A 27,900-nucleotide genomic window follows, 5' to 3' on the forward strand; every position below is an offset into this window, starting at 1 on the left:
ACCTGGCCCCAGAACACATTTAGTCCGATTGCGCAAGAACTATATCCGAGAGCCCTCTGCGCCCCACTCGGGCTCTGCCCTTCCCCTTTCCTTGAATCCAGGCCCATCACCTCTCAGTCCTCAAGTCCTAGCTCTCAGTGCAGCGTCTACAGGGACAGGAGAGATGCTTCCCCGGTGCCCCTGTGAGTGGTGGCCTCTGCTCTCGCCACCTTCCTCCCGCACTCAGGGTGGACTCCTGGGTGGCTGGCTGCCGCCTGACTTTTCTCCCCAGCCAGACCATAAGTTTCTGAGAGCAGCTGTAGAACCCTGTTTCAGAGATGTAGAACTTTGTAGAACCCTGTAGAACTGTGTACCAGAGGTGACTGACCCCAGTGTCCTGGACAGAGCTGCTTCTCAAGAGGTGAATAGGCAACTCAGAGGTTTGCTTTGCCGTGTCTCACTTTGACTCACCTAGCAGCCCTCTGCTGAGCACCTACCATGTGGTGGGCCATGTGCCAGGTGCTGGGAAGACGGCAGGGACCGGGACTTTGTCCCTCCAGAGGAGAGGACACCCAGCCAAGCCACTGACCACGTGCTGTGCTAAGGACCCAAGGAAGGGTCTGGAAGGCCTTGGGGGAAACAGAACCTTGAATCTACCCCAAGACCTGGAAAATGAGCTGGAGTTGGTGGTGGAAGGGGGGCTGGGGAGGGCTGAGTGCTCCAGACTCCTTTTTGGCCTTTGATGTTTAAGTTGTTTTGGAAAAGCTTATATAGGCTTATGTGAATCTGAAAGGTACAAAAGCATCCAGAATGAGGAGTAGGGTTTCCCCTCACTCGCATGTTGTTGGGGCCCCCCATGGGCCCTGTCAGGGGAACCCCCATGGCCCATTCTTCACATACCTTTCAGAGACAGTCACACAGATACAAACACGAACCCCTGCAGCTCTTTTGTGGCTTGGTCCACTCCGGGCTTCTTGTCCCCTCCGAGGCCCCCTCCTTGCCTTTCCTGCCACCTGACCATGGGGACCCCATTTCCCCGGAGACCTGGGGGCCTGTCGTTCACTCTGTTCTACAGGGCCTCACAGTGGCAGGCAGCCTCATGGGAGCTAGCGAGGGTCCCAGGGGAGGGCTCTGAAGGGCTACCGGGAGGACAAAACTTAGATTTGGCTTTTCCATCCCCCAGAGACCAGCAAGCACCAGCTCTCTGACCCCCAAGCATCCCCATCATCCCAAACCAGGAGTGCCCAGATGACCTAGCCAAACCCATGACGTCTCTGACCCCACAGACGCAACCCATAGTCTCTTAGCCCTGGGCCTTTCCATTGCTTTAAGTCAGACCACCTTGTGGATCTTGGTCCAGGGACAGTCGTGGAAAGAGGGGACTGGCACTCCCTCCCCATCCACTGGGGGTCCATCTGTCCCTCTCACAGAATTCTTAGCCCAACCAGAGTCCCTCCCTTAGGAAGCCACAGGGGCTCATACACTGGTGGGTGCTGGAGTGTTTGCCTTAGATGGGCAGCTCGGAGGCTCAGGGACTGTCCTGCCAGAAGGGCACAGGCAGGGCAAGGGCACAAGGGCCGTGGAGGGCTGAGCCTTCACCCTACCTGATTTGTTCTTGTATTCAATGTCGAAGCCCGTGATGATGCTGTTCCCGTCGAATCGCTGGGTCCAGCGCAGGTTCATGCTCCGGGCCTTCACCTCCCGGATCTCCAGCTCTGGGGGGTCAGGGGGCTCTGGGAAGTGGCAGATGGAAGGAGCAGAAGTGAGGACAGCAGCAGAGAGCTTGACCCCCTGCCTATCTCCAGAGAAGACCAGGGTTCTGTTGTATCCCTGGGGGTTGGTGACAACTGTGGTCTACCCAAGAGTTCTGAACTCTGGGGTCTGGGCAAGGTGGGACTGGGAGGCCCAGCAGCAGGGCTCAGAGCCAGAGAGGGGGCCAAGCTTGGTCTCCTGCTTTGTTACCCTCTCTTCCTTGGCCTGAGGGAGGACAGGTCCTCTTGTAGGGATTTCCTCTGACCTGAGAGCCTGCTTGTCCTCCATGCAGAGCTCCCAACTTTTCCCAGCTCGACTTTCCCTTCTCTCATCTCCTCCAGGGTCTGGGCCCACAAACCCAGATGCCTCCACTTCTGGAAGCAGCAATGTGTTCTACAGTGATGGTGGCCACAGTAAACCTTGCTGTCTGAAGTGTGCCTGGAAGGGCCCTTATTGCCCCACTCTGGCCAGAAGGGAGAGTGGACGAAGGCTCTTCCCAAAGGCCATTTCCCATCATCCTCCACCACGGCTTGGGTGATGCCCCTGTTCTTGAGGTGGAGTTAGCAGTGGGGACCTGGCTCCCTGGGAAAGGGGTAAGGAATGGTGGGGCAGGTGAGGGTACCTTGCACAGTGAGTTGGATCAAGCCCCGGTCCTCCCCATATGAGTTGATGGCATGGCAGCTGAAGAACACAGAGTCCCCACGGTCAGCTGGCTTGAGCTGGGAGGTGGCCAGCAGGGGCAGGAGGATGAGGAGAGAGGGAGGAAATGGGGAGAGTGTTTTAGAACTTGTCTGCTGAAGCGGGCCCACTCTCGTGGGGATAAGCAAGGCCACTTCTTCTGGGAGGGGGACCCATAAGGGGCTTTGTCAAGGGCTCCTCGTCCCAGAAAGTTCCAAGGATGGAGGTTGGAAGAGTCCAGGCATGAAGGGGCAGGGGGGTCCAGGAAGAAGAAAGAAAGGAACCGAGGGGTCCCAGGAGAAAGGGGGAAGGGGGCTGAGGGGTCTCAGAAGGGGGGAAAGGGCTGAGGGGGCCAGGAGGGAGGGAAAAGGGGGCTGAGGGGCCCATGACAAGGGGAGGAACTGAGAAGTCCCAGAGGGAGGGAGGAGCTGAGGGGTCCAGGAGGGAGGATGGAGACCAGGGGTTCCAGAAAAGGGAGAAGGGCTGAGGGTTCCACACATTTAATGGCTGTGGGGTTGTCAGGAAGGAGACATAGTGAGGTTCTAAGGCAGAGGTTCCTGAATAGGCAGGAAGGAGAGGGTGCTTTTGGGGGTTGGGGGAGGGGCTTCCAGATCCCCATTTACCTCCATTAGATACAGATGTAAAACTGTGGGATCCCCACTTTCTGAAATTTGGGGTCCGCCTGAGACTGGGTCATGGTCACTCACCTTCAACGTGGAGACAACCTCGTCGCCGTTGTCCTTGGTGGTGATGGCATACCGCATGACTCGGTCGGGGTCGATGACGGTGTCCCCCTTCTCCCAGCGGATAATGATTGGCCGCTCACCCCGCGCTGTGCAGTTGAGCTCCTTCGCATGACCCTTGATGGCGATGGTGGTGTTGGGGTGGGAGGTGATCATGGCTGGGACTGGGGAGGGGAGGAGGTGCAGGAGGCCCCAGTAAGTGGGGAGGCCAGGCTGGGGGAGGGGCGTGTGCCTTGCACAGAGTCCCCCCCCCTTGCCCCTCCCCGCAGAGTGCCTCAGCCCCAGGGACAGGGTCCAATAAAAGTTGTGGAGGGGTGCTGTAAGAAACCCCACTGGCCTGTCTCCCTTTCCCCCTCCCCACCCATGACTGGAGTGGCCTCTCTCTTCTTCAGGGATTCTCATATTCCGCGGACCCCTCTCCAGAATGCTTTAAAATGCACAATATACATAGAATTATAAAGGGAACCAGATATATTGAAGTACAGTTATACAAATATTAAAAACCTTCAAAAGCAAACTTTTCATAGAGTATATCATATATCAATATATGTTTTTTATTACTCTTTATCAAATACGATCTAGTGCTGAGCAACAGCAGCACAATGTTGTAACAGCGATGAGCATGAGCGATATGTGGAGACACGAGCAGGAGCTGCAGTGTGAAAACATCTGTGGATTTCTCCGGGCGAGAGCCCCAGGTCCTGCTGCTGCCGGGCTTTGTTGTTTATATTCAAATGGAAGGAAATACTACATTTCAGTTACAAGTTAGTGGAAGAAAAGATGTGCCCTCTTTTCTGACCCCAATTCACGGACTCCTTGAATCAGATTCATGGACTTTCTTTGGGGGGTGGTCTCTGGACCCCGGGTTAGGAGCCCTGCTCTAAAGCACTGGGGCCTCTGCTTTGTGTTCATGGCTCAGGCTCTCTCCACGGCTCTGGCTCAGCTGGTTTGCTCCTCTCAAACTGCTGAGAAACTCCCCCGTTCTTCCAAACAAAACGCAACAGAAAAGCATGGCGAGCATCTTCACGATTAAGGGCCCCCCCGGCAGTGCTAACCGGTCTGTGACCCTCCCCACAGCCACCTCCACCGCTGACCTGGGAAAATCATCGTGAAACAGCCAAGGCCCCAGCTGGCCATCAGGACACCCCTCCCACTGCCCTGAAAAGAAGCTTCTAGATCTTGACCCTTTCCTGGGCCTGAGCACCTTGGCCAGCAGCAGCAGGAGGAGAGTAGCAGAGGGAAAGATGATCTTGGCTGCCAGTGAAATCCCAACCCCATTCTCCTCCATGCAATTCAACAAATCTGTATCAGGTGCCTGTGCCAGTACATGGCACTGTGCCAGGCTTGGGGGGCAGCACACATGATGTGAGACAGGGTCCTTGCCTGGGAGGAGGGGGAGGAGTGGGGGAAGGGAGGGGGAGCAAGACACCTGCATACGCAACAGGAAAATGAGGAAGATGTGAAGAGTACTGCCCAGAGGTATTAGGAGAAATTACCTGTGACTGAGGGCTGTCTGGGAAGGCACCATCCCGCCATTTTACAAGCATTTTTGGGGCACCTATTATGTGCCAGGCCTTGTGTTGGGATCTAAATGAACAGGACACATCGGATCTCAAGGAGTTTCACGGCGGCAGTGAGAACAGACAACAAGACTAGCGATTCCAGCACAGAATGGTAGGTGTTAGGCTGGGGAAATGCACACCAGACACAGCGGGGTGTCGATGGGGAGGAAAGGGTACCCGAGCCAGTGGGACCTCCCCGAGCAGAGGCAGACCTCGGAAAGGCGAGGGGTCTGATGCAAGCGGAAGACTGTCTTCGTCCTGGTCTTTTCCTCACTACCTTCCTGGGAAAGTCTGCCGCTCAGAGTACAGGTCCCCAGGGGCTCTTACCCCACCCACGGTGCCCATCAGCCATCCTGGAGCCCGCACATTGGGCCGGGCAGTGCTTGACTGTGAGACTGTAAGAATCAGACACCATTCCACCTTCCCGCCCCCACCCGCGGGGGGAAAGGGCCCCTCCTCACACTGAGTTCTGCAGAGGAGCACCTCACAGACCCCATCACTGGCCTGCTTGGGCAAATGTGCAAGAGAGCTCCCCATCTCCTCTGTCCAACCAGCCCCCGGCTCCCCTCTGGGGCACCGTGTTCCCGCTCTGCTTCAGTGGCCGACCCTTTCTTTTCCTCCCAGCGTCCTCAGGATCTCTCTCCCTTCCAGCTTTAAAGACCTACTCAAAGTTCTTCCCAGCAAACTCTCTTGGGTCACCTGACTCCTAAGGACACAGGAAGCCATGCAGCCATAACGATGTGTCCTGAGACACCCGTCACTGGGCGAGGAGACATCTGGAGCAAGTGTGGGGGATGAAGGGTGGTGTCTGGTGCCCCTGAAATCACACCGTGCAGCCAGCCACCGCCTCTGCCTGCTGTCATATGGGACTCGACACCTAGGGCAGCCCTGGCCCCCGGCCCCTGCGCCAGCCTCTCAGCCAATCCTCAGCCCCAGCTCATCAAATAATGAAGCAGATAAATTTTATAATGCACAGCATTACACCAGGATATACAATAAAACGTGAAAGACAAATAACGAGGTGCAAGTTATAATGAAGAAAAAGCCTGCAGTCAGAGACATCCAAGTATGAATTATTGACTAAGGTTTTACACTCTCAAGGATGTGTGAAGGAATATTTTCCATCAAAGATTTGCATAATTCACTCGTATAAACCTGGGTAGAATATAGAGTAAGATTTTACATCAACAAGTCGGGCTTTGCATTGCAGATACCACCATTAGTTCTGGAGGACTGAAATGCACCGGTGTGGGGGCAGGGGCGCAGGGGCTGTGAATGGTCAGAGATGGGGGCTGGGGAACCCTGGGTGGGCCAAGCCCTGAGGCCTTCCTGGGGAAGAGGAGTTCTGCTTCCGAGATGCTGCTGAAACCACGGAGGAGCTGGGGGATGTCCTGCAGAAGTGTGTGTGTGTGTGTGTGTGTGTGTGTGTGTGTGTGTGTGCGCGCGCATGCATGCATGCACGCATACATGCATGCATGTGCGTGTGGGGGGTGGGAGCAGCATCAAGTGTCAGCAGAGGTCAGAGGCCTGAGAAGTAGGGGGAAAGGAAAAGTCTTTCTCTGGAAGGAGGACTTCAAGGCTCTGCAACAGAACAAGAAACTTGCAGCACATCCCTGTTTTGCTCTCTAGGCAGAGCTGTGGTAGCCTGTCCAGGGCACGAGTGTGAATGATAAAGGCACCTATCTGGCTGGATGCAGCCCGGTGCCGAGAGCCATAGTTTGGCCAGTGGAGCAGGAACTGGGTTTCAGACTCCACTTGCCCCTTAGGCTATGCAGCTTTGAGCAGTGCACAACCTGTGCATCTATACATGTCAGTCCCACCCAGGGAATCTTCCCAATCACGTTTGTTTAAAGAGACAGACATGGGGGCAACCAGAAACAATGGAGCCTCCAGAGATCGCACTTTGTCCTTCAGCTCTGAGTAACAACCACACTTGGGGCCTGGGGTGTGTTCCCTTCCCCACTGTTATTGCAATGAGCATCATGCAACACAACCCAATGCTGTCCTCGTAGCCTCAAAGTTCAGAGCATGTTGAGGGGAGCCCATCTAAGAAGAGGAGCCTGCTTCTGTGGCTCCCCACCAGCTTGAAGGGGTTGGGGACCGGGCAGGCGTGGGTTCTACTTGTGTCTTCACCAGTATGTAGCCTTCAACACACTACAGACAACTTCTGTGAGCCTCAGGCTCATCACCTGTGATATGAAGACAGGATACCTCCACCCACAGAGTCGTTATGGGGGCAAATAGGGACCCGAGGGCTCTCCTGCCCTGCTCCTGGTCCACAAAAAGCACCAGATAAGCACATGCCCTCCTTAAGATGTGACCTGCCAGGCTATTCCACAGAATCCCAGAGCCCTAGAGTTGGAGAGCCCAGATAATGTTCAATATGGCAGTTCTGAGCCACATGGGCTACTGAGCGCTTGAAACATAGCCTCTGCAGAACTGAGATGTGCTGTAAGGTGGTAGACACACACTGGGCTTCAAACACATAGGAAGAAAACAGTAAGGTCAAATATATCATTAATAATTTTACATTGGTTACATGTTAATATTTTAGATACATTGAGTTAAATAAAATATGGTTGACCCTTGAATAACATGGATTTGAACTGCATGGGTTCACTTATATGCGGATTTAAAAAAATAAGTAATAAATAAATAAATAATAAGTATATAGCACTGTAAATGTATTTTCTCTTCGTTATGATTTCCCTAAGAACATTTGCTTTTCTTTAGCTGACTTTACTATAAGACTACAGTAGAGAAGGGGCGCCTGGGTGGCTCAGATGGTTAAGCGTCTGCCTTCGGCTCAGGTCACGATCCCAGGGTCCTGGGATTGAGTCCCGCATCGGGCTCCCTGCTCCTTGGGAGCCTGCTTCTCCCTCTGCTTCTCTCTCTCTCTCTCTCTCTCTCTCTCCCCCTCTGTCTCTCATGAATAAATAAATAAAATCTTTAAAAAAAATAAAAATTAAAATTAAAAAATTAAAAAAAGACTACAGTAGAGAATACATACAACATACAAAATAGGTGTTAATCGACTGTTAATGTTATCAGTAAAGTTTCTGGTCCACAGTAGGCTATCAGTCGTTAGGTTTTGGGGAAGTCAAAAGTTATATTTGGATTTTTTATTGCTTTGGGGGGTGGCACCCCTCCCCCCTGTGTTGTTCAAGGTCAACTGTTTACTATTACAATGAATCTCAGCTGTCTCTTTTTACTTTTTAAACATGAGACGAGAAGCGTTCAGATTACTGGTGTGGCTCGCATTTTGTTTTTGTTGAATGGCATGGGTATGGAGCATCTACCCGCACCCTTCTTTTTACAAATGAAGAAACTGAGGGCGCACTAGTAAACAGCAGGGCATCTGAGAGGCGGTTAGATGGCAGAGGGCAGTGCTTACCACACAGAGCTGCCGCCCTGGAGGAGGAAGCAAAGGCAAGGCTGGGAGAACGAGTCCCCAGTTCTTTAGCATTATAAGCACAAGCTCCAGAGGACTCACGAGGGCTGGTTCCGGGCACTCCACTTGACGGAGGACATTAACAAGCTGGAGTGTGACCGGGAAGATGGACACGTTTCAAACCGTGCCATTTGAAGAGTGGCTAAAAACCGGGCATCTGTAACTTGCAGGGAGTAAGATGGGGACAAGACACAAGAGTTCTTTGATAAAGGGAGAAGGACAGACCTCCTCTTTGGCCCAAGAAGGAATTTGCTGGTAGTTTTTGTTGTTTAGGGAGAGGGCTGCATTGGGAGGCAGTGAGTTCCTGCACCAGAGGTAGGCAATCTCGGGCACTGTAGAAGAGATCCCAGCAGGATTGGGGGACCTTGTCCTTGGGGGTGTCTGGGTCTCTGGAGAGAGGGAAAGATGGCCTGGGAATCTGGCTCAGCATACTCTTCCCCTCACATTTAGGTGTCTTGAGCCCTCTGCCCTAGGCAAGAAGCAGAGAACCTGCCTCCTCCCTTCTCTCTCCCCTACCCAGTCTCCCTGCCAATACCAGAACCGAGAACTCTACCCCTGTGCCCCTTCCCCTGACCTGTCCCCGGCCTCCGAGAGCCCCAGTGCCCTCTTGTGCCCACAAACTGGGGGCCCCAGCCCTCTCGGCTGCTGTACAGATGGGCTTAACAAGACAGCCCCCCAGAGAGGGGGGGTCCAGGGTGGCCGCTGCCCCACCCCACCTGCTCTCCTCTTCCCTCCGCTTCCCCTTTGCTTCTTGTTCTGGATCATAAGGTCTCTGTGCTCCACTGAATCACAGACACAAACAGAATTGAACCTGAACCCTCATAGCACCGAGGCTCAGCTGTGCCCCAGAGGGCTTTCTGGGTTGCAGGCAGACTCCCCAAAAATTCCCTAGAGATGTTCATGTTCAGTCACCTACCTACGGGAGCAAAGATACACACACGAAAAGCAGTGATAAAAATACACTCCAAAGTCACAAACACAGTCACCGTAACTGCCTGTGCTCTGATGTCTTGACCACAGACTCATACACGGTGTCACATACACATAACATGATGCAATTGTCAGTTGCATGTCAATAACCTGACGTGACTGTCTAAGGCACATCTACCCACAGCACCCTCCCTCCAAACACACACACACACTTTTATGGTGACCTTTTACTTCGAACTTACCATGTACCACATACTGACAGTATTCTAGGACGTTAACTGAATTAACTCATGTGAAGTAGGTTCTGTTCATATTCCCGGCTCCAAAGCCTGGGTCCTGAACGTGTTTCTTGACTAAACTCCACGGCCTCCCTGGGCCTGTGATGCCCATGATGGAGCAGGCAATAACCTGGATGCTTTGCCTCTTGGCTTATTGCTCAATGATCCCCCCTCAGCAACAACCATGAGAAGTCTTATTATCCCCATTTTTCAAATGAGGAGACCGAGGCTTCCAGAAGGCAGTTCTTCCCTAAGTCCCTGCTACTGTGGTTGCGAGGGACGGCCACCTCTTGGAGTCTGTCTGTCTGCCGTGCGTGCACAGAGTCTCTGGCTTTGGAAAATGGAATTTGGCTGTCACCAAAGAGCTGGGGCTTCTCTGTGGTGGGCAGCCCCAGCAGGATGCTCCCAGGGCAGGCATCAGGGACGGTGGCAGCTTTAGGAGCACAGCAGGGGAGGAGAGGAAGGGATTGTACGCACAGGGCTGAGTCCTCTGTGACAAATGCTAATAGCAGCCACATAGGCAACATGATGCTCCAATAGGACACAGGAGGCTTTAATGAGATACAATTTCTCTGCTTTCCTGCAGTGTAATTCAATTAACAGCCAGGAAAACCTAATTTCTTTTTACAGAGAGGGGTGCAGGGGGAGATTCTCTGGGGACTTGGGAACAGGGAAGGGCTGGGCCTAGAGGCATCAAGGAGACCCATGTAGGCCAGCCGCCTCTTAATACATAGCTCCTTCCAATATGGCCCCTTTAGGTGGAGAGGGTGGCACATTTCCCTGGGGTCCCGAAGGAAGTCCTGTGTGAACCGAGCCAGTCTTTTTCAAAGCTTTACAGCCCCAGTGCTCGGTATGGTGCCTGGCACTATGCATGGCCAAATTGCGGCAAGCCTGGTAGAGGCCACAGATGACTCCCTGACACCCCATGTCATTACAGTTGTCCCTCCTATGGGCATTGAGAGAGATCCCTGGCATGGTGCATGCCATATACTGCAGAGTCCTTGTACCCTTGTCTCTGGCGGGGACACTCACCAGGGCAGAAGCATCTCTGTTGAGGACTCAGCATATTTGTGGAAAGTTCCCAAGCGCAGGACACGTACCTCTCCTGTTCCCCACCAGTGCCCTGGGTCCACCTTCTTAGGTCCAAGGTTAGACTCACTCCAAGGCAGGGAGGAGCCTTGCTGGGCATTTGGCACCCAGGCCACTGCCTTACAGCCATGCAGAAATTTCAGATTTTCTCCTCCTGGTTCCACCAGGGCCTTCTTGGCAGGCGCCGCGGAGAGGAGGAAGGCACCAGGCTGAGCGGATCACCCCCTCCCCTCGCTCCTGGACCCTCCTGGGGCAGCAAGCCGAGGGGAGAGGAAATCAATTTCAGAAACAAGACAGTTGTCAGAATCTGATGTAACCGGTTCCCGTCTGTGAAATTACTCACAGGCCGGCTCCTGTCACCCCTGAGGTCCTGCCCAGACCAGCTGCTATTTACATTTTAATTTGATGTGAGAGGCTGATAGATTTTTAAAACACCGCCAGACAGCTCAGCTTCCTTGCTCACCCCCAGCATCCACAGACTTCCCGACCAACCCCAGGCTTGGAGATGGGGTTCTGGGGCTCCTAGATGCTGCCATGGGGATAGTCAACTGCATCTATTCGGCCCTCCCTTGCTCCTCCAGCTGACTTTCTCTGGGGTCCCGCTTCACAGGCTGGGGCAGAGTCGGGGGTTGGGGGGAGGTCTGCTCCTTGCAGTTTGCATAGCCCCGGAGCATCCTTTGTGAGGAGCTTCACTCTTGTTAAGGAGGTGGTCTGGAGTTATTAGCCTCTACATTACCAGTGAGAAGCGGAGGCTCACAGGGGCTAAGTGGTTTGTCTAAGGTCACACAGCTGGTAAGTGGCAGGAAGGAGACCAAGCCCCAAGTCCCCTAAGTCATCGGCTCCCTTTCCTCTGGTTTTAGTCCAGCCTTCTCCTTCTGCCTGGTTGATTTTTCTCCCACTCTGGGCTTTATCCCAGGAGCAGGGAACTGGGTGGGGATGACGTAGTGCAGTTGAGTCCTGGGGGAGTGTGGAAGGAGCCTGGAAACTGGAGTGGGGCTGGGGTGGCAGGCCCAGGAGGCGAGGAGGGGCGGGGCGGGGGGCTGGGGGCAGGAGTTAGCTGGTGGTGAGTCAGCCTTCCTCTGTCTCTGTCTCCCTCCCTCTCTTCCGCCTGGTGACTGGAGCTCAGCTGGTGTTTCTGACAAGTCCCCAAGTCACCAGGGAGGGAAGATTCAGTTATGAATACCCAAAGGAGAGGAGCAGTGTGTGTGGGAAGGAGAACGTGGAAGAAAGGACGGGAACGCCCCTGGCTGTGGGGAGAGGCCAGATCAAATGTGGAGAAGACACGGGATGTTGCATTCCAAAAGGAAGCGCGGGGCCCCGCCTCTCCACCCCGTTGCTGGGCGGGAGTCTGTGGTCCTCACGGTGCTTTTTCCACTGCTGAGGGCTCTGCCTGTGGGTCAGCTCTGTCCCGCGTTCTTCTACGTGTGTCCGTTCGCTTAGTCCCCCAACGACCTCGTTTTGGTTTCCACTTTTCTGATAGGGAAACTGAGGCTTAGAGAAGTAAACTGCCCAAGGTCACACAGCTAGTAAGTGGCAGAGGCAGGACTTAGCCCAGGTGCCCACGGTTTTTACCCACAATGTGACACGGGCCAGAGCAGCGCAGTGGACAGGGGCGCAGGTAGCCAGGAAGGGGCGCGCGAAGAGCCCAGCTTCTCTGAGGTGAAATGCAGTGAACACTGCGGGGAGAAGATTGGTCTGGGAACCAGGAGACCCAAGGGGTTAGGCTATTCTGCTCTCTTAGGTGGGAGGCCTGGGGGGAGAGGTTTGAGGAGGTCCTCAGGCCTGGCTACAAGTACAAATTATCTGGAAAGTTTAAAAAAAAAAATCCTATGGCACAGTCCCCATGCCCAGAGGTTCAGATTTAATCGGTCCAGGGTGGGGCCGGCGACAGATTTCCTTAAGAGCCACCCCCAGCTGGGTGATTCTCACGCGCGGTCTGGGGGAAGCACTACAGACAGGGCTGAGGACCCTCCTCTTCTACCTCCCATTCTAGTACCTGCCCTCTGATCCTTCCTCCGCTGCAGGGAGGACCATCTTAAAGCCAATAGGATTGGAAGAAGGGCAGCAAAGTCCTGTGGTTCTTCACTATCTCCAAGGAAGAAGTTCACTTTTTCAGAAGTCCTTCTGAGAGTCTAACTGAAATCCCTTCAGGATCTGCATGGAGCTTTTCGCCAATTAGGATGCCCTGGGCAGGCTAAAACGGTTTTCCGGGTGTCCCCCTCTCTGCCCCCTTGGGAGAGGATGTTCCAGGGGACAACCCATTCCCTGAAGGCTCCTGAGAGCTCTATGGACCCACTTGTCAGAGAAGAAGGGAGCCTCCTGGCTCAGAAGCGCTCATCTTTTGTTTCTGAAAGGATTACATGTACCCATTTGAGGTGAGTGGGCCCCTCCTTCCCCCAGTGCAGCCGACTCCCCTCCCTCCCCCCAAAGGCTTGTGTCTCCTCCTTGTTAACAAGATCACGACAAGAACGGTAGCCCTGTTTGGCGGAGAGAGATAAGCCTCCACAAAGGGGCATTGTTGGCACGTGGGGTGCTGGGCCTGGGGTGGGGTGGGTGGCAGCTCACTGAGCTCAGCCAGGCAGCAGCTCCAGGCTTCCCCAGGGAAGAGCTGGTTGGAGGGGGCGGGGGAGGGGGTGCCTTCTGGTTTCTGCTTTGTTTTCACTCTTCTTAAAGAGCCAGGGCCATAGTGTTGTTAATTTGATTGCACCCACTTCGGCTTCATGTCTCCCCTGATTAGCCAAGCTCCACCTGAAGCATGAGATGAATTCAAATTGCGTGGAAGCAACCAGCGTCGCTCTGAGGGGTGCTGGGGAGATGCCTGGTGAGCCGGGGGCCCGTGGGATCCTAGCTGTTCACTGCTTGTGTCTGGGGCGGGGGGCGGGGCACACCTGGCAAGAACAGCGTGTGAGTGAGTGTGTGTGTGTGTGTGTGTGTGTGTGAAGGGGGTGGGGGTGAGGGTCGCGAAGGGTGGGCTCCTTGAGACCCTCCCACTCACCAGGCCTTGCCGTCTCCAGCTGTAAAATGGGGTCAGTCAGTTCTTCTCTTGGCTGCTTGTCAAGGAGTCCAAGAGCAGACTCGGGGTGTATTCTCAAGGCAGGGTGGGGGACCTGCTTCTCCCCTGCCTCTGGCCCTCTTCTCTCCCCAGAATGTTGGGAAGATGATAGTAATCATAAGAAGAGCTAACATGTATCGAATGCTTGTTATCTGCCATGCGCCTTGATTAATGCTTTACGTGAATTATCTCATTAAATTCTCCCTCCTCCTCTTCCCCACGACCCGAGAAGGTGGGTGGTGGGTGGTATTTTTATTCCCATTTTAGAGATGAGAGAACACTGTGAAATTACCCTGAACATCAGAATCCTGACGGTAACGCCATCTTTAGTTATCTGGAAGGCCCTTCCGGGTCATCACTGGGAACACCCTTGAGCAGGGGTCAGCAGAGTTTTTCTGTAAAGGGCCAGATAGTAAACATTTTAGACTTTGCAGGCCGTAGGTCTTTGTTAAGATGACTCAGCCCTGCCATTGTAGCTGGAAAGCAGCCCTGGACAGTAAGACGTGAAGAATGGGCGTGGGTGCCTTCCAGCAAAAGTGGCAGTTAGCCACGTTTGGCCTCGGGCCCAGTTTGCTGACCCCCGGTTCTAGAGTTCCGTACACAGGAGTTTCTGGCTAGGAGACTGGTTGCATCCAGACAAGGACAGTTGTAGGGTGTTGGGAGGGATGACATTTCAGCTGTCAGAGTTCTGGAAAGCATGAAGTTATCGAATAAATCACCCAGCATGGGTATTGTTAGGGGTTGGATTGTGTCTCCCCAAAGACATATGTCAAGTCCTAACCTCTGGTACCTGTGAATGTGACCTTATTTGGAAGTAGGGTCTTTGTAGATGCCATCTTTGCTTACATCTTGATTACATCTTACTGGAGCAGGATGGGCCCCTAATCAATGTGACTGGTGTCCTTAGAGGGGAGATGCTCAGAGCAAAAATGGTGTGAGGACGCACAGGGAGAAGCATGTGAGGTGGAGGCAGAGACTAGAGCGGGGCACCTACCCCCCCCCAAGGACAGCTGAGAGCCACCTGAAGAGGGAAGCATGCTCCCCTAGACCCTGCACACAGAGCACAGCCCTGCTGACTTCTGCATTTTGCACGTCTAGCCTCCCAGCATGGGGTGGGGGGGGGGAGAACGCATTTCTGGGTTTTTAAGCCATCTGGTCTGTGGTGCTTTGTTACAGAGGTCCCTGTAAAGTAATACAGGGATCTAGGGTGTGAGAGAGATCTTTGTGCCAAGTGGCAGGGACGACTGCTCCCAGCTTTCCTGCATGGAGCTGGAGGGGCTTCCTGAGGTGGGACGTGGTGTGGGCTTTGCTCTGCTTGTGCCATGGGGAGTCCACTCCCCATTACGCTCCCACCCCAAAGGGCCACACGTACTCGACGCTTCCCCCCAACACCAGGGATAGGTGCTTGGTAAGTGCTCCATGACTACTGAATGATGAATGAACGGCGGCAGGACTGGACACGAGCAAACATGAGTAGGAGAGAATCTTCAGAATCTCCATCCCACCACATCTTGAGGCTCCGTAGGCCTGAGAGGCCAGACGGAAGCCTGGTGGTCCCAGGCTGGAATTCCCAAGGGCTGGGCAGGGATTGGGGGCCAGGGTGTGGGGGGATTCTCCAGTCTGCCCACCAGGCTCATCCTTTCTGGCCCAGGACAGGACACCTGCCAGCTACGCAATGACTCGTGAGTCACCCATGGGGCGCGAGGATGGTGTCTGGGTGAGCGTGCCGCTCTAGGTAGAAATCTTGGCAGAGTGTCAGCTAGTATCCAGCTGCCTCAGAGCACCCCGTCGTCCCACCTGGACCTGGCCAAAGTGAACACACCATCTCTCCATCGTCATCGACTGCATTTCTACTGGTGGCCCCATGGTGCTGCTCATCTCGGCTTCAAGCCTTGGCTCTCCCAGCTCCGAGTCCAACCCAGCGTCAATGCCTAGTGCTTGTTCTTTCATAATGATCCTTAGAGTCCCCCTTTCTCTCCATTCCCTGCTCACGATCCTAGTATCACGTGCAGACTTCCGTGCCACTATTTCCACAAGCTCTCTCCCTCATCCCGGGCTGCCACCCTCTCGTTAGAGGTTCTCCTCATGGCCTCCCACACAGCTTCCTACCCCAGAGCCTTTGCTCATGCTATTCCTTCCGCCACCTCTTCTTTAAGGCTCAAGTCCCACTCCTCTAGAAAGCTCTGTGTGATCATGTCCGTCCACACTGGGTTTTTCCTTCCCTGACCTAACGTTGCACTTGTAGAGCCAGACCCCTTAGCACGTGATCTTGCCTTGTTTCCTGAAGGTTGGTTCCAGCTTCCTCGCTAGTCTATAAGTTCCTGGGGGGCCGGAGCGGGGATTTAATCAGAAAGTGCCTGTTTACTGCTTGACTGATCTAACAGTCTGTTCTGCCCCTACCTTCCAGAGAGGCTCTGCTCATAACTGCGGGAGCAGACCTGGGCTCCTAACTTCGGGCAGGGTTTAAAGGCACTGCTTCTGCTCCTTGCTCGCCTGAATATTTTCATCCAGTAAACTGAGCCACCCAGCGAGAACCCCAGCTCCCTCGTGTCTCAAAATGTTTACTGCACCTTTTCCTTGATTAGCATGTAGGATGCACAAAATTCTGTTCTTCAGTAGATCTGCTGGGGCTGAACATAAGGAAGGCCTTGAAGGACACCTTAGAGCCCAGAGCCATCTGGACGCTCTCCTGTGCTCGTGGTCATGGGGACTGTCTGCCACCACTGCCTAAAGCCTCTAGCAAGGAGATAAGGACCCCAGTGAGCCTGGGGACAAGACGTCTCTGGGCACAAGCACTTTCAGATGGGGAGTGGGGGTCGCACGGGCAGGGCCATTCCTGCTGTCCCTTCCATAAAACCCTCCTCTGCTTGTCTGTCGACCTGGCTTGTCATGGTGAGAAGAGGGGCCAGGGAAGGGGGGGCTGTTCCACACGGAGACTTTCATTCTACCTCGAAACTTTGTACAAAGGACCATTTGGGGGCTCGGTTTGGCATGTGATGTGACATGCTCCACAGACACTGGTGGCCTCTTGAGGTCAGTAAGGGGCCCACGTGTCTTTGGTTCAGGCTTGTCTTTATCTCTAACGCCCCGAAACCCCGAGGGCTCTGGCTTCCGAAGGCAAGGTCCTGCAACTGGTACCGCATGCCCCGCCTGGTCTCCATCAGCACAGCAGAAGGTGGCCCGTCTGTCAAGCTCCGTTCCTGTCTTCGGGGCCGAGGGAAGGGGACAGGGGTTGGGACTTCTCTTAGCAGAGGAGTAAACTGAGTCCGGGGAGACGAAGTGACTGGCCCCAGTTTACTCAGCGTGTAGTGGGGGACACTGACACAAGAGATCAGGGCTCCCATCTCCCTGTGTGGGACCTTCCTGTCCCCTAAGCCATCATTTCATTTTGGTGTCCCTGGGTCCCGCACAGGGTGGGGAGGGTAGGACAGAGCCTGGCCTGGAGACAGGATATGTCCAGCCTCGTTTCTCGCCCCTGTTTGATGAAGCAGGAGACAAAGTGCTGCTCCTTATTCTATGAAGTCTGAAAATCAATAAGGCCAAAGAGCCAGCTGGATAATCATTGCCATGGAAATCATGGCAATGGTTCATTCCCTCCCCCCACCCCCTTACTGGAGGCCAGGCCCCAGGCTTGCAGAGACTCCAGGCTTGGCACAGACCAGGGTGGGCCTCCCTCAGCTGCCCTGAGGCTGGGCAGGTGAGGCTGATTGATGACCAGCACTGGGGCGGGGGAGGGGGGTAAGTACTGTGGCTAAACTCCCCGGCTATGGCAGGACCAGCGTCAGCCCCAGACCGGTGCGACTCGGAGGCCAAGCACTGTCCTGCTCTGCTGCCTGCCTCCTCCCCTGACGGCAGATCCAACAGAGAGGCCGTCCCACCCATCCCTCAGCCAATCAGGGAGACTCATAAGGGCAGAGGGGAGCACCAAAGGGGTGACCCATGATGCCGTGTAGGATTGGACCAGACCTAGGGGCTGAGGCCAGTCGGCCTGTTGTCCCAGTGAGGCAGGCCAGGGTGGGCAGAGGCCTCTGCCGAGCTGGGCGCCAGAGGCAGGCGTTCCCACAGAGGGAAAGGAAAACCAGCCCGGCCTTCAAGGAGCTCCAGTCTGGTGAGGAGATAGGCCCTACACCAGGGACCACAGAGGAAAACCTCGGGCCAGTTGCTTGGCTTCTTCATGCCTGTTTCTTCTTGTGTGCTGAGACAGCCCTTACGAGTATGTGTGTGGGCATCCCAATGCACACGTCCAGGCTCCTTCTGCATGCCCTGAAAAGAGCCATCCCTTAGGTCTAGGGGTCATGCTGGTGGTGGGGCCCATCCTTGGGAGGAGAGATTGGGGAAGACACTGCGGAAGATCCTAGAGGTCAGCTTGGGGCATTTGGGCAGGGAATCCCCTGGGCACCTGGAACGTGGTCTAGAAAGGGGGTTGTGAGCTCTGGGTAGCCATTTCCTTTGCCATAGACTCCTTGCCGTGTGGGAGGGGCAGGGGCTGACGAAGGCCGAAGAAGCCCTCTAGAGCAGGAACCCCAGTCACTGGGTGCAAGGGAGCTGCTGCTTCTGCCTGACAAGCAAGAATTTCCTTTGGGCAAATTTGAAATTAGGACCATCTTGGGTCACGGGATACACGGTTGTCTTTCCGAGGCTTTGTATCCTGCCCTCTGTAAGCGGACCCTGTCTACCCAGGCCTGGGACCTCTCTCGCTAGCATGGGCCCCGCCCCTCCTCCAGTCCCCACTTGGCTCCATCCTCCGGCCTCCTGCCTTCCAGCGACTCTGCAGCTGGGTGTGTGCTTGTGGAGGGCTCTTGGATCTGGCTTTAATTGGTCTGACATTTTGCTAAACAAACAAATCAAAACTCAGACCAAACAAAGAGCCCTTATGGGTTTAATTGGCCGTGGGTTCTGCCTCGGCCCAGTCACTGGAGCCTTTACAAAGTGGAGGAGAGTCTTGGGGGTTATAACAGAACCTGTCTAGTCAGGTAACCTGCGGCACAAGAGGGCCTCTGAGTCCAGGGAGGCACATCCAGGGATGGTGACATCAAAACACAGCCAGCCCCTTGTACACCAGACCCCAGACTAAGCAGCCTGGCTTTTTACCTGCCTCTCCATAAAGCATTCTTTTTGAAGATGGTTTATTTATTTTTTCCTATCTGCCAGTTGGAGGAGGGATTGCTTTCTCCCCCTTTTGGTCATTATCTCTCTCTCTCTCTCTCTCTCTCTTTTTTTCATTTTAAAAGGGAGATAAAAGGTAGCTGGATGTGGTATTTTCTTTCGTTAATTATATTTATTTTTAACCAAGTGCTGGGAGGAGGTCTGACATCCTGAAAGGACCTTGTGCACTGCTAGAACCATAGATTGTTTGAGCTGGAAAGGACCTTGGGATCAGTTAGTGACCAGATTCTAGCGCAGGCCTCTTATTGTTCAGATGAGAACCCCGAGGCCCAGAGAAGGGAAGGGACAGCTCTTGAGTACGTGGCTGGTGAGTCACGGAGCCAGGACCAGCATCTTCTGACTCTGGGTCTTCGCACTTCCTGCCAAACCATGAGCCCACAGAGGCAAGTTCTGGTCTCAGCTGGGACTCTATCACCCATTGACCTTGATCCAGTGCTGGACCTTCTCTAGGAAGGAGCTCTTGCCTGCTGACCTCACAGGCCAGGCATAGGAAGAACTCTATAAACTATGATGTGCAGGCCTGCGACAGCAGCAAGGCTGGGCTATAAGCTCAGGCGATCGCAGGCTCAGCTCACGCCAATACTCTGGGGGTCAGGGAGCCATCGGGGCCAGTCGGGCCTCGTTGGTTGCCAACAATGGTCACTGGAATTCCGACTCCCGTCAGACCCCTGGGCTCCTGGAACTCTGGTTCGCTGCCTGATATCAAAAGTCAATGCTACTTAGAAAGAAAGTGCTTAGCTTCCAAAGTCCACAAGCACCTGAACTTTCATTTTCCCTGTCCATCCTCCCTTCAGTCTCCACCAGACACCTAAGCTCCCAGCTCGCCAGATGACACTCGTGGACTGCCCTGCCTCCACATCCTTGCTGCGCTTTTTCCTCTGGGATGGAATGACATCTGTCAGTGTTGGTACCTGCCAGAATCCTTGGGTTTGTTAAGCCCCACTTAAGACTATTGCCCTTTGTGGAGATTTTCTTGTCACTTCCTCATTCACCCCAAAGTTAAAATTGACTTCTCCTTCCCTGATTCTCTTTGTATCACCTTGTTTGTAGCCTTGTAAGGTACTTGTCATTTTGTGCATGATAGTTGTTTGGGGTCTGTGTCTACCTCCTCCTCAAGATTCTAAATTCCCTGAAAACAGCAACTCGGTCTTACTCATCACTAGATATTCAGCCTCTAAAACAAATTACTATCAATTATTGCATGATATTGGGTGCCACATATTGTATTAATTGTTATAAGTGCATGTCTCATTTAAACCTTTCTGATGAGTAAAATGTATTCTAATCCCACACTTATCGAGGAGGAAATTGGGGCTTTGCAGAGATCACCGTCCAAGACTTCACAGCTATCAAGTGGCAGAGTTGGGGTTTGAACCCAGGCCTGTCCGGTTCTAAAGTCTATGCTCTTAGTCGTGGAGTTTAGTCGACCTACTTAGTGAGTGCTCAGTGAAGATCTACTGAGTTATCACCGGAAACTGTAGGGGTCAATGAAAGAGACACTCCCCAAGAGAAGCCAACCACAAATGTCCGGTTTGACACTTGGATGCTTTTTATGATGTATGTCCCTTTGATGCCTTTACTTTCTTTTTTTCTGTTTGGCTAAAGTAGGGATTAGGGTCAGTTTGCCCTCTGAGAGTTCACAAAAGTATGAGGTCTGACAGGGTAGCGCCATCTTGGGTCAACATGTCCTGGAGTGTGCATTGATGCAAGCCTTGACATTGGCTTTGAGGTCCGGAAATGGCAGGTCTTCCTGTGGCCAGCTCTGCAAGTGGGTGAGGGGAGCGCTGGTGGTGGTGAGTGTTTGAGATGGATTAAGTGATGGCTAGGAATGGCGTGCCTCCAGCAATCTGATGGGTGATGCACGTGCCCGGGTCCTGAAGGTTCTTCCCCACCTTCCTGTGCCCTTTCAACTGAAGTCAGAGTGGGGAAATGGGAGAAGGCCGAGGGTGAATGAAGGCAGAAAGGGCAGAGCAGCAATGGGGGATGTGCAAGGGGAGCAGCCGGGGGTCGGTTACTAGAGCAGTATGTCTATGTAAACACATCAGGAGGCAGAGGGGAAGAAGCTCCCAAAGAAAATTGGGAGCCCCCATGCCCCACCCCAGTGCCCACTCCCACCTCCTGTCACACCATCATGGAAGCTTCTTCTGGCCGCTGGATACCGTGTAGCCTGATTCAGGCGGCTGCGGAAGGGCCATCAGACCCTCTGACCCCAGAGAGAGGCCGTGCCGCGCTCAGCCCTTCCGTTCCGGCTGCCCTCGGGCCTCCAATGCCCCTGGCCCTGCTCCTCCTGTCCTGCTGCCATTCGGGGGGAGGTGGGGTGGCACGGGGGCCCCTAGCCTGGCTGGGCGGGTCACCGGGGAGCACGGGGCTGGAATGCAAGGGGGCATTTGCGACAAAGTGTGTCAGGAAAAGGCCACCTTAGAGCACACGCGTGTGAGGAGGTGTGAGAGAGCTCGGCTGGAAGACAGCCCGGGGCTGGGGGGGGGGGGTGGCGGGGTGGAGGCCGTGTGAGGAGGTGCTGAGAGACACCGAGTCCCAGGCGGCGGGGAGGGGGGTGCAGTGAGCGGGAGAATAGGTCCTGAGGTGTTCGTGAGATGGAGCAGATGTGAGAAAGGCATGTGCGCGTGTGCCTTGCTGTGGAAGGAAGCAAAGGAGAGTGACAAGGTGGCTGAAAATAGGACGAGGGTGAGCGGAGGAAGGAACGAGGTCCAGATTCTGCCCACAGGTGACAGGGGTGGCCAGAAGCTCTTCGGGAAGAGTGGGCCAGGCGTTGACACCACTGTGTGTGTGTGTGTGTGTGTGTGTGTGTGTGTGTGTGTGTGTGTGTGTTGCACACGCTCACAAGGCTGCCCCGAATTTACAAAATGGGCTTCCTCTGAGTGTCTCTGGCTGCTGCATAGTCGCTGCCCGGGCTGAGCAGTGCAGACAGCACAGGAAAAATGCAGGGCCTGAGAGGTGACGTGACTTGCCCCGGGTCCCTCCAGGACATCAGGGACAGCCTGCTGTGAACTGAGGCTCCTCACAGAGCCCACCTCCTGACCACGGGATTACCCATCACCCATGCCACCCCCCACACACAAACCGGGTGCCACAAAGCCACAGCCACGATTGTGTGGTGGAAGCCCCTAGCTTCGAGAAGAAAGAGCAAAGAACAAAAAGGAAAAAAAAGCTTAAAGGTTTGGGCTCATCTCTGCTGCTGACAGTGGGGAGGTAAGGATCAAATTCCAGGGATGGTTCCTCGAGGGGCCTGCTATTCCTCTCACCTCACGCAGGCGGAATTAGCGAAGTTCTCCCTGGCTGAGGGATGTAGATTGATTGCCTGGTTTTATTAAGGACAAAGTGCTTTTTGATAGTGTGAGGGAAGCGGCTCCCCAGGGTGGGGATTCCGGCGCCTGGAGTTCCCTGAGCATCGATCGCCGGGGCTTCCCTGTCTTGTGCTGAGCTGAACGCGGGCTTTGGCAAGCGATAAAGAAGCTCTGATTCTTCGAGGACGGACCCCACACTGGGCACTGCCCTTGGCGGTCATTCCCACACCAACCCTGGCTGACTGGGTGCCAGTTACCACACTGGCCGCTTTCTACTTATTATTGGACTCACTCTTGACACAGAACAGAACAGATAAGACTCTATTATGACTTTCATTTTCTCTGTCAGGGAAATGAGGTATGTACGGCAAGGCCAAGCAAACTCATCAAGGTCACAATAATTACAACACGGCGCCCAGATTCCCACTTGGCTAAAACACAGGCTCTCACTGCTCTCCTGCATGGCCCATGGTCTGTTTTTGGACACAGGGTCAGATGGACACGATTTCCCTGGGGACCCATTATACAGACCCCAGGACTCTAAAGGGATAGGCTTATCCGGCAGGAATATCTGTGTGTGACTCAAGAGAATTCAGGGATATTCTGGGCTTCTGAGGCTGTGAGGCCGGCTCTGCGTCTGGGGATTTAGAAACCACAGACTGAGCACCGAGTGATGAGTTTCGTTGTTCTTTTAGCTTTCCTAAAATATCTCCCCCTTCCCCGTGATCTGTTCCTGTGTTACTCAAGCAGTGTGGTGGGGAGGGTGGGCTGGAAACGAACCTCCAGCACGGGGAAGAAGCTGGAGCCTAGACAGGTGAGGTAACTTGGCCAAGGTCACGGGGTCTGAGGCCCTCACCTGAGGGTCCCGAGCGCACCTCTGACCAGGAGCCCTCCCCTACCTCCCGCTCACTGATAGGACAGTGGCCGCTGGGCGAGTGTGGAGATGGGCCCTGGCCTGTGGTCAGAGGGCTAGGGGCACCGTGTGCGGGCAAGACTCACTCTTGACGGTGAGAAACATGGACTTGCTGATGTCGGTGCCCACGCCGTTGCTGGCCTGGCAGAGGTAGTAGCCCATGTCCTCTTCCAGGACGTGGCGGATCAGCAGTGAGCTGTTGGCCAGGATCTGGGTGCGGCCGGTGAGGGGTACCGGGTGGTACTGCTGCGGGCTCCCGCTCCCTGGAAGGAGGCAGCCGTTAGGGGGCCAGCGCCCAGGCTAGCACGCGAGCTGGGTCAGGTGGGACTGCCCCAAGGGACGCCCTGATGGCCTTCTCTTGCTGATCTAGGGCTGTCTTGTAGCGCTCCCAAAGTATTCCTCTGGGCAACCAGAAGAGCCGCACAGAGGTCTGGCCCTGCCCCAGCTCTCAGGTGAGGAGGTGGAGTTGGGAACCTCAGCTCAAAGCCCGCCTTGGCACTGAGACTCAGGGCTGAACTTGGAGACGAAGAGTTGTCTTTAGGCCACTTGGCTGCAAGCAAAGGCAAGATGGAAGCCTAAAATGGCAGCTGCCTGGTCCTGGACAGCCAGGCCTGGGAAAGAGGCCACCATCCTCCAAGGGGGGCTTTGTGGCCCCCTCCTCATTCCTCCAGTGTCAATGATGGGCATGGCTTCTGACAAGAGCTTGGCATGGGACTTAGTCAGATACCAAACGTATCCTTGGGATGATGTTAGGCTCCAAGAAGGACCACAATCCCAGAATAGGTTGACTGGTGACGAGCAGGTGCCAAGGAGGTTCTGGGACCCCAAGCAGGGTGGGGAGGGCTGGGGAAAGCAGATATACGCTGAGTTCTAGGGCTGGACGGGAGAGGGGAGAGGTCAATCTGTGGGGTCTAGAGCAAATCCGGAGTCAGCATGATAGTTGTCCCCAGTCAGCAGACTCCTGAGGACGGCTGAGAACAATCTCCAGAGCGAGTACAGTCCGGGGTCCCCTGGAAGCTTAGAACCGAGGGCTCCCACCCAGGGCTCCCACCCAGGGCTCCCACCCAGGGCTAGGAGTTGTGTGTAGGAAAACAGGCCCAAGCCCCATCAGCTTCCTTCTCCCCACTCCCTGACCGTGCTCGGAGATGCTGGCTGGCCAGGGGCTCACCCTTGGCATGCTTCCACATGACCTTGGGCGGGGGGTAGCCATCCACTGAGCAGTTGAGCACGCCAGCTTTGCCGTAGATGCCGTCCTGGTTGTTGGGCTGCACCACAAATCGCGGGGGCACTGCGGGAAGAGGGAAGGTAGGGAGAAACCGATCATCTGTCTCTAACAGCTCTTCTGTGGTCTCTAACCTTCCATTCTGTGCCAGCCCCGCCTGGACCATGATCAAGTTCAGAAGAGGCAGCTCTGAAACTCAAGATGCTGAGGGCTTTTGCTGAGGACTGGGAGTCCTGCATCCCAGCTCTGACTCTGCCAATGGCTAACTGAACAGGGCTCTTTCCCTCTCAGGGACTCTGTGTCCGGGCCTGGAAAGTAAGAGATTTGAACTTCTTGATTTTATTTAAGGCCCCCGCCGGAGCCATCGTTCCTTCAGCCTGTGATTCAAACCCCAAGTCTAGAGAGACTGTTAGCAGCAGACAGAGTTTGGGCCCTCGCTCGCCTGCCCTGGCCCCTCTGCTCACCACGCACGATGAGCTGGCGCTCCCGGCTCACGGTGGCTGCCGCGTTGCTGGCAATGCACGTGTAGTTGCCATTGTGCTTGAGGGAGACGCTGGAGATCTGCAGGGAGCTCATGAATTCCTTGCTCTCGATGGTCACGCCTGAGCCTGAGATGATCACCTGTCCGTCCTTCCTCCAGGTGATGCGGATGGGCATGTCCCCCGAGGACACCACGCAGGGGATATAGAGCAGTTGGCCGATGGAGGCGGGTGGGAACTCAAAGGGCTGGATTAGAGGGGGCACTGGGAAGGCAAGCGGAGTGCTGTTGTTAGGCCCCCCATGCGTCCCAGCCTGGCCGGCAGCAACTGCCTCATTGCCTCACCTCCCAGTCCCTCCTGCCCCTGGGGGTGTAAGTAGAGTTCCCCAGGGCACCAGTGCCTTGTCCTATACATGCAGAATGTCTTGGAGTGCCACTGGCCCTTGGCTCTCATCCCCTTCCCCACCCAGGCCTGGACCCACTGTCTCTGTGTAGGGCGTTCGCTCGCCTGCCTTAATCCCGCCCCTCGGATTTGTCCCAGTGATGAGGTATGTGCTTCTTGGTTCCCATCTGCCTGCAGACCCTGCTCGGCATTCGCCCCACTCCCCTTCTCGCTGGCCCCGTGTCACTTTCTCATCCCAAAGATACATCAGCTCTCTGGGGCCTGGGATTGACCGGGCTGCTGGGCCCCAGATGTCGGGCGTGGGGGAGAAGGGGGGCGCTGAGACTGTCCCCAGCTCCTGCCCCACAGCTGAGCCTCTAAAACCCAGGACGCTGTCCCCTGGTCTCCTCCTGCAGAGGGCCCATCACCCAACCCAGCCCTGTCCATTGTCATCAAGTGTTAGCACACTGAATCTCCTCCCCCCAATAATGTGATGTAGCTTAGCCGTCTCCAGTTTACAGATGAGGAAATTGAGGCTCAGAATGGAGAAGTCACTTGCCCTCGGTCATCTAGCTCCTAAGAGGTAACAGTGGGATTCGAGACCTGGTGTCCCTGCTCTCAGGGTCCACGCTGCCCAGGTGCCTCTCTGAGAAAGCCCCAGACATGCCCAGCCCAACGGCTCTTTTGTCTCATTGGTGAGCTCCCCTTGTGTGGCAGGGAGGAGCAGAGAGGGTGCCCTGTCCTTTATGAGACAACCAGTTTGCTGTTCATCCGGCTGAGCGGGATCTGCACAGCCTCCCTCCCCCAAGAGATCCAGCGCGCCCCACAGTCCACATCTTGCCCCCTGGGGGGCCTGTCTGGAGCCTGAGCCTCTGTGAGAGGGATCCTCCTTTCTCAGCTCTGGCTAGGGCATCAGCCATTATCTTTATGATAACTCAATTAGGCCACAGCGACTTCCCCAGCAAGTCGGGGGAGAAGAGAGAGAAGGAGACAGACAATTAGCTTAACAAGGATGAGCACCCAGTAGATGAGATCTCCTTTCTGCAGTCAAATAATTAAATTACAAGGCTGTCCACAGTCCTCTGGCCTTCTCCCAGGCTCCAGCACCCCTCCCCCCCGGGAAGCCTGCTGCTTTCCACCCTAGGCCCACCCACAGTGGCCACCAGCAGGGGTGAGCCCTGGGGGGAGAGGATGGTGGCATCCTATGCACGCCCAAGGCCCTCTCTGCACCCCAAGGATTTTCAGGGCTCAGCAGGGAGCTTCCCCAGCAGAGTGGTAGAGTGTGGGCATAGAATAACCCTTGGCAGCCCTTTGGATCCCTCGGAAAGTTCTCGATCAAGAGCCTAGGTCCAGAGGAAGTGACATGTAGGAGGGATGGGATGAGAGCCATACCCTTCAGCAGGGTGTTTAACTGACCTTCCCAGTGTCCTCTCCCCCCTGACTCGCCATCCTGCCACAGGGGTTGCATCAGTGGACCACAACCACCCGACGCTCCAAGTCTTAGCCTGTGTCTTGGTGAACACAGCTGGGCATCTATCCTTCTCATTCCCATCATCTGTGCTCCACCAAGGGCCCCAATCTAGGTCCAAAGTCCAGCCAGGTTTTCTGGGGCTCTGGCCATTATCTGGATCTCCCCATCCCGATTTCCAGCTGCCTATTGCCCAGGTTAGGGCCTTGCCCCAGTATTCTGGGTGGTTTGCTGGGCCTTGGGGATTCTACATGAGATTTCTCTGGAACCCTGACTCTAGTGATGGCCCCATGCCCATTGCTGAGATTTCCCAGAGGTCCCTCTGTTGGGCTCTGCCGATCTCCCACCCTGCCCCCTGGCTTGTTTGGGTCGGACCAAGGCTTCTGGCCTCCTTGGATTTTTTGAGGTAACTGTTGTAGAGACCCAGACCTGCCTCTCGTTTGTTTCTCTAGGCCAAACAGAACCAGGCCCGGTCCAGTTCTCCTTCCCACAGAGGCCCAAAGCTAGAGCCCGCCAGCCTCACGGGAAACACCTCCTTGTCCACTCAGAGCCTGCTCCAGTATTACCTCTGCCGTGAGGCCTGCCCTCGTCCCACCACACCTGTGCACACCTTCATCATGGCACCGATCACAGGGCGGGAGGGTGGCCGTTTGCATTACCGCCTTCCATGGGAGTCTGGGAGCTCCTTTAGAGCAGTAACTAGGACTTACTTACCTGGCAAATTGCAGGAGCCCAATAAATGCCTGGCGGGTGAGTCAATGAATGAACATATGCTCAGATATTATTTCCTGGATTGACTTAGAAGTTTAACGGTCACGGGGGCAAGGGGTAGGGAGAGCACAGGATGGGGGTCCATCCAGAAAAAGAGGGGGATTTCTGTGCTGTTCCTCAAGACACTGTATTTATGCTATGGAGTTTTGGAGCCAGGAGCTTATCCCTTGGTCCTCCCTGGGGGTCAGGCCCTTGCTACCATAGCCCCAGAACCAGTTCCTCTGCATGTTTGAACGTGACCAAGGGGAGACTCAAGGCAGTGACAGGCTGCAGAGGAGGATGTGTGGGCAAAGCAAGGAGCTGGGAGGTTCTACCAAGGAGGAGAGGACTGGGGGCTGTCAAGGCTGAAGGACCATGCCCTGGGGGTGGACGGTCAAGCACTATGCTTCCTCTGTGAACAGAGCAAGTGGAGAGCAGAAGACTGAAATGAGGCAGGGAGATTTAGCTCAAGCAAGGGGAAGACTGTCTTTCTCAGTAAGAAGGGATTTGGATAATGGAACAAGTTACTAAGGCAGGTTAATTCATTAATTAACTAATTCATCTAATATTTATGAAATGCCTAGTCTGCAAAGGCATTATTATGCTCCGTGTGGGCTGGAGAAAGTAGAAACATGCTTAAAATACAGATAGAACCCCCAGGAGCTCATCATTTGCTAGGGAAGGCAAGATATTTCCCTCAAT

General features: G+C 54.8%; 1 protein-coding gene across 2 annotated transcripts in view; it reads right to left on the reverse strand.

Moving 5' to 3' along the window:
- DSCAML1 (DS cell adhesion molecule like 1) overlaps positions 1 to 27,900 on the reverse strand; it is a 340,757-nt gene that overhangs the window by 54,231 nt on the left and 258,626 nt on the right. For both annotated transcript variants that reach the window (XM_027581358.2, XM_027581359.2), the window contains 6 exons: positions 24,585 to 24,863; positions 24,067 to 24,186; positions 22,985 to 23,161; positions 3,117 to 3,316; positions 2,354 to 2,450; positions 1,584 to 1,712 (listed from right to left, as the gene is read on the reverse strand). In XM_027581358.2, coding sequence (XP_027437159.2) covers positions 1,584 to 1,712; positions 2,354 to 2,450; positions 3,117 to 3,316; positions 22,985 to 23,161; positions 24,067 to 24,186; positions 24,585 to 24,863 — 1,002 coding nt within the window. The remainder of the gene's footprint in view (positions 1 to 1,583; positions 1,713 to 2,353; positions 2,451 to 3,116; positions 3,317 to 22,984; positions 23,162 to 24,066; positions 24,187 to 24,584; positions 24,864 to 27,900) is intronic.

This window comes from Zalophus californianus, chromosome 11 (genome assembly GCF_009762305.2).
Source record: "Zalophus californianus isolate mZalCal1 chromosome 11, mZalCal1.pri.v2, whole genome shotgun sequence".
NCBI classification, from domain to species: domain Eukaryota; kingdom Metazoa; phylum Chordata; class Mammalia; order Carnivora; family Otariidae; genus Zalophus; species Zalophus californianus.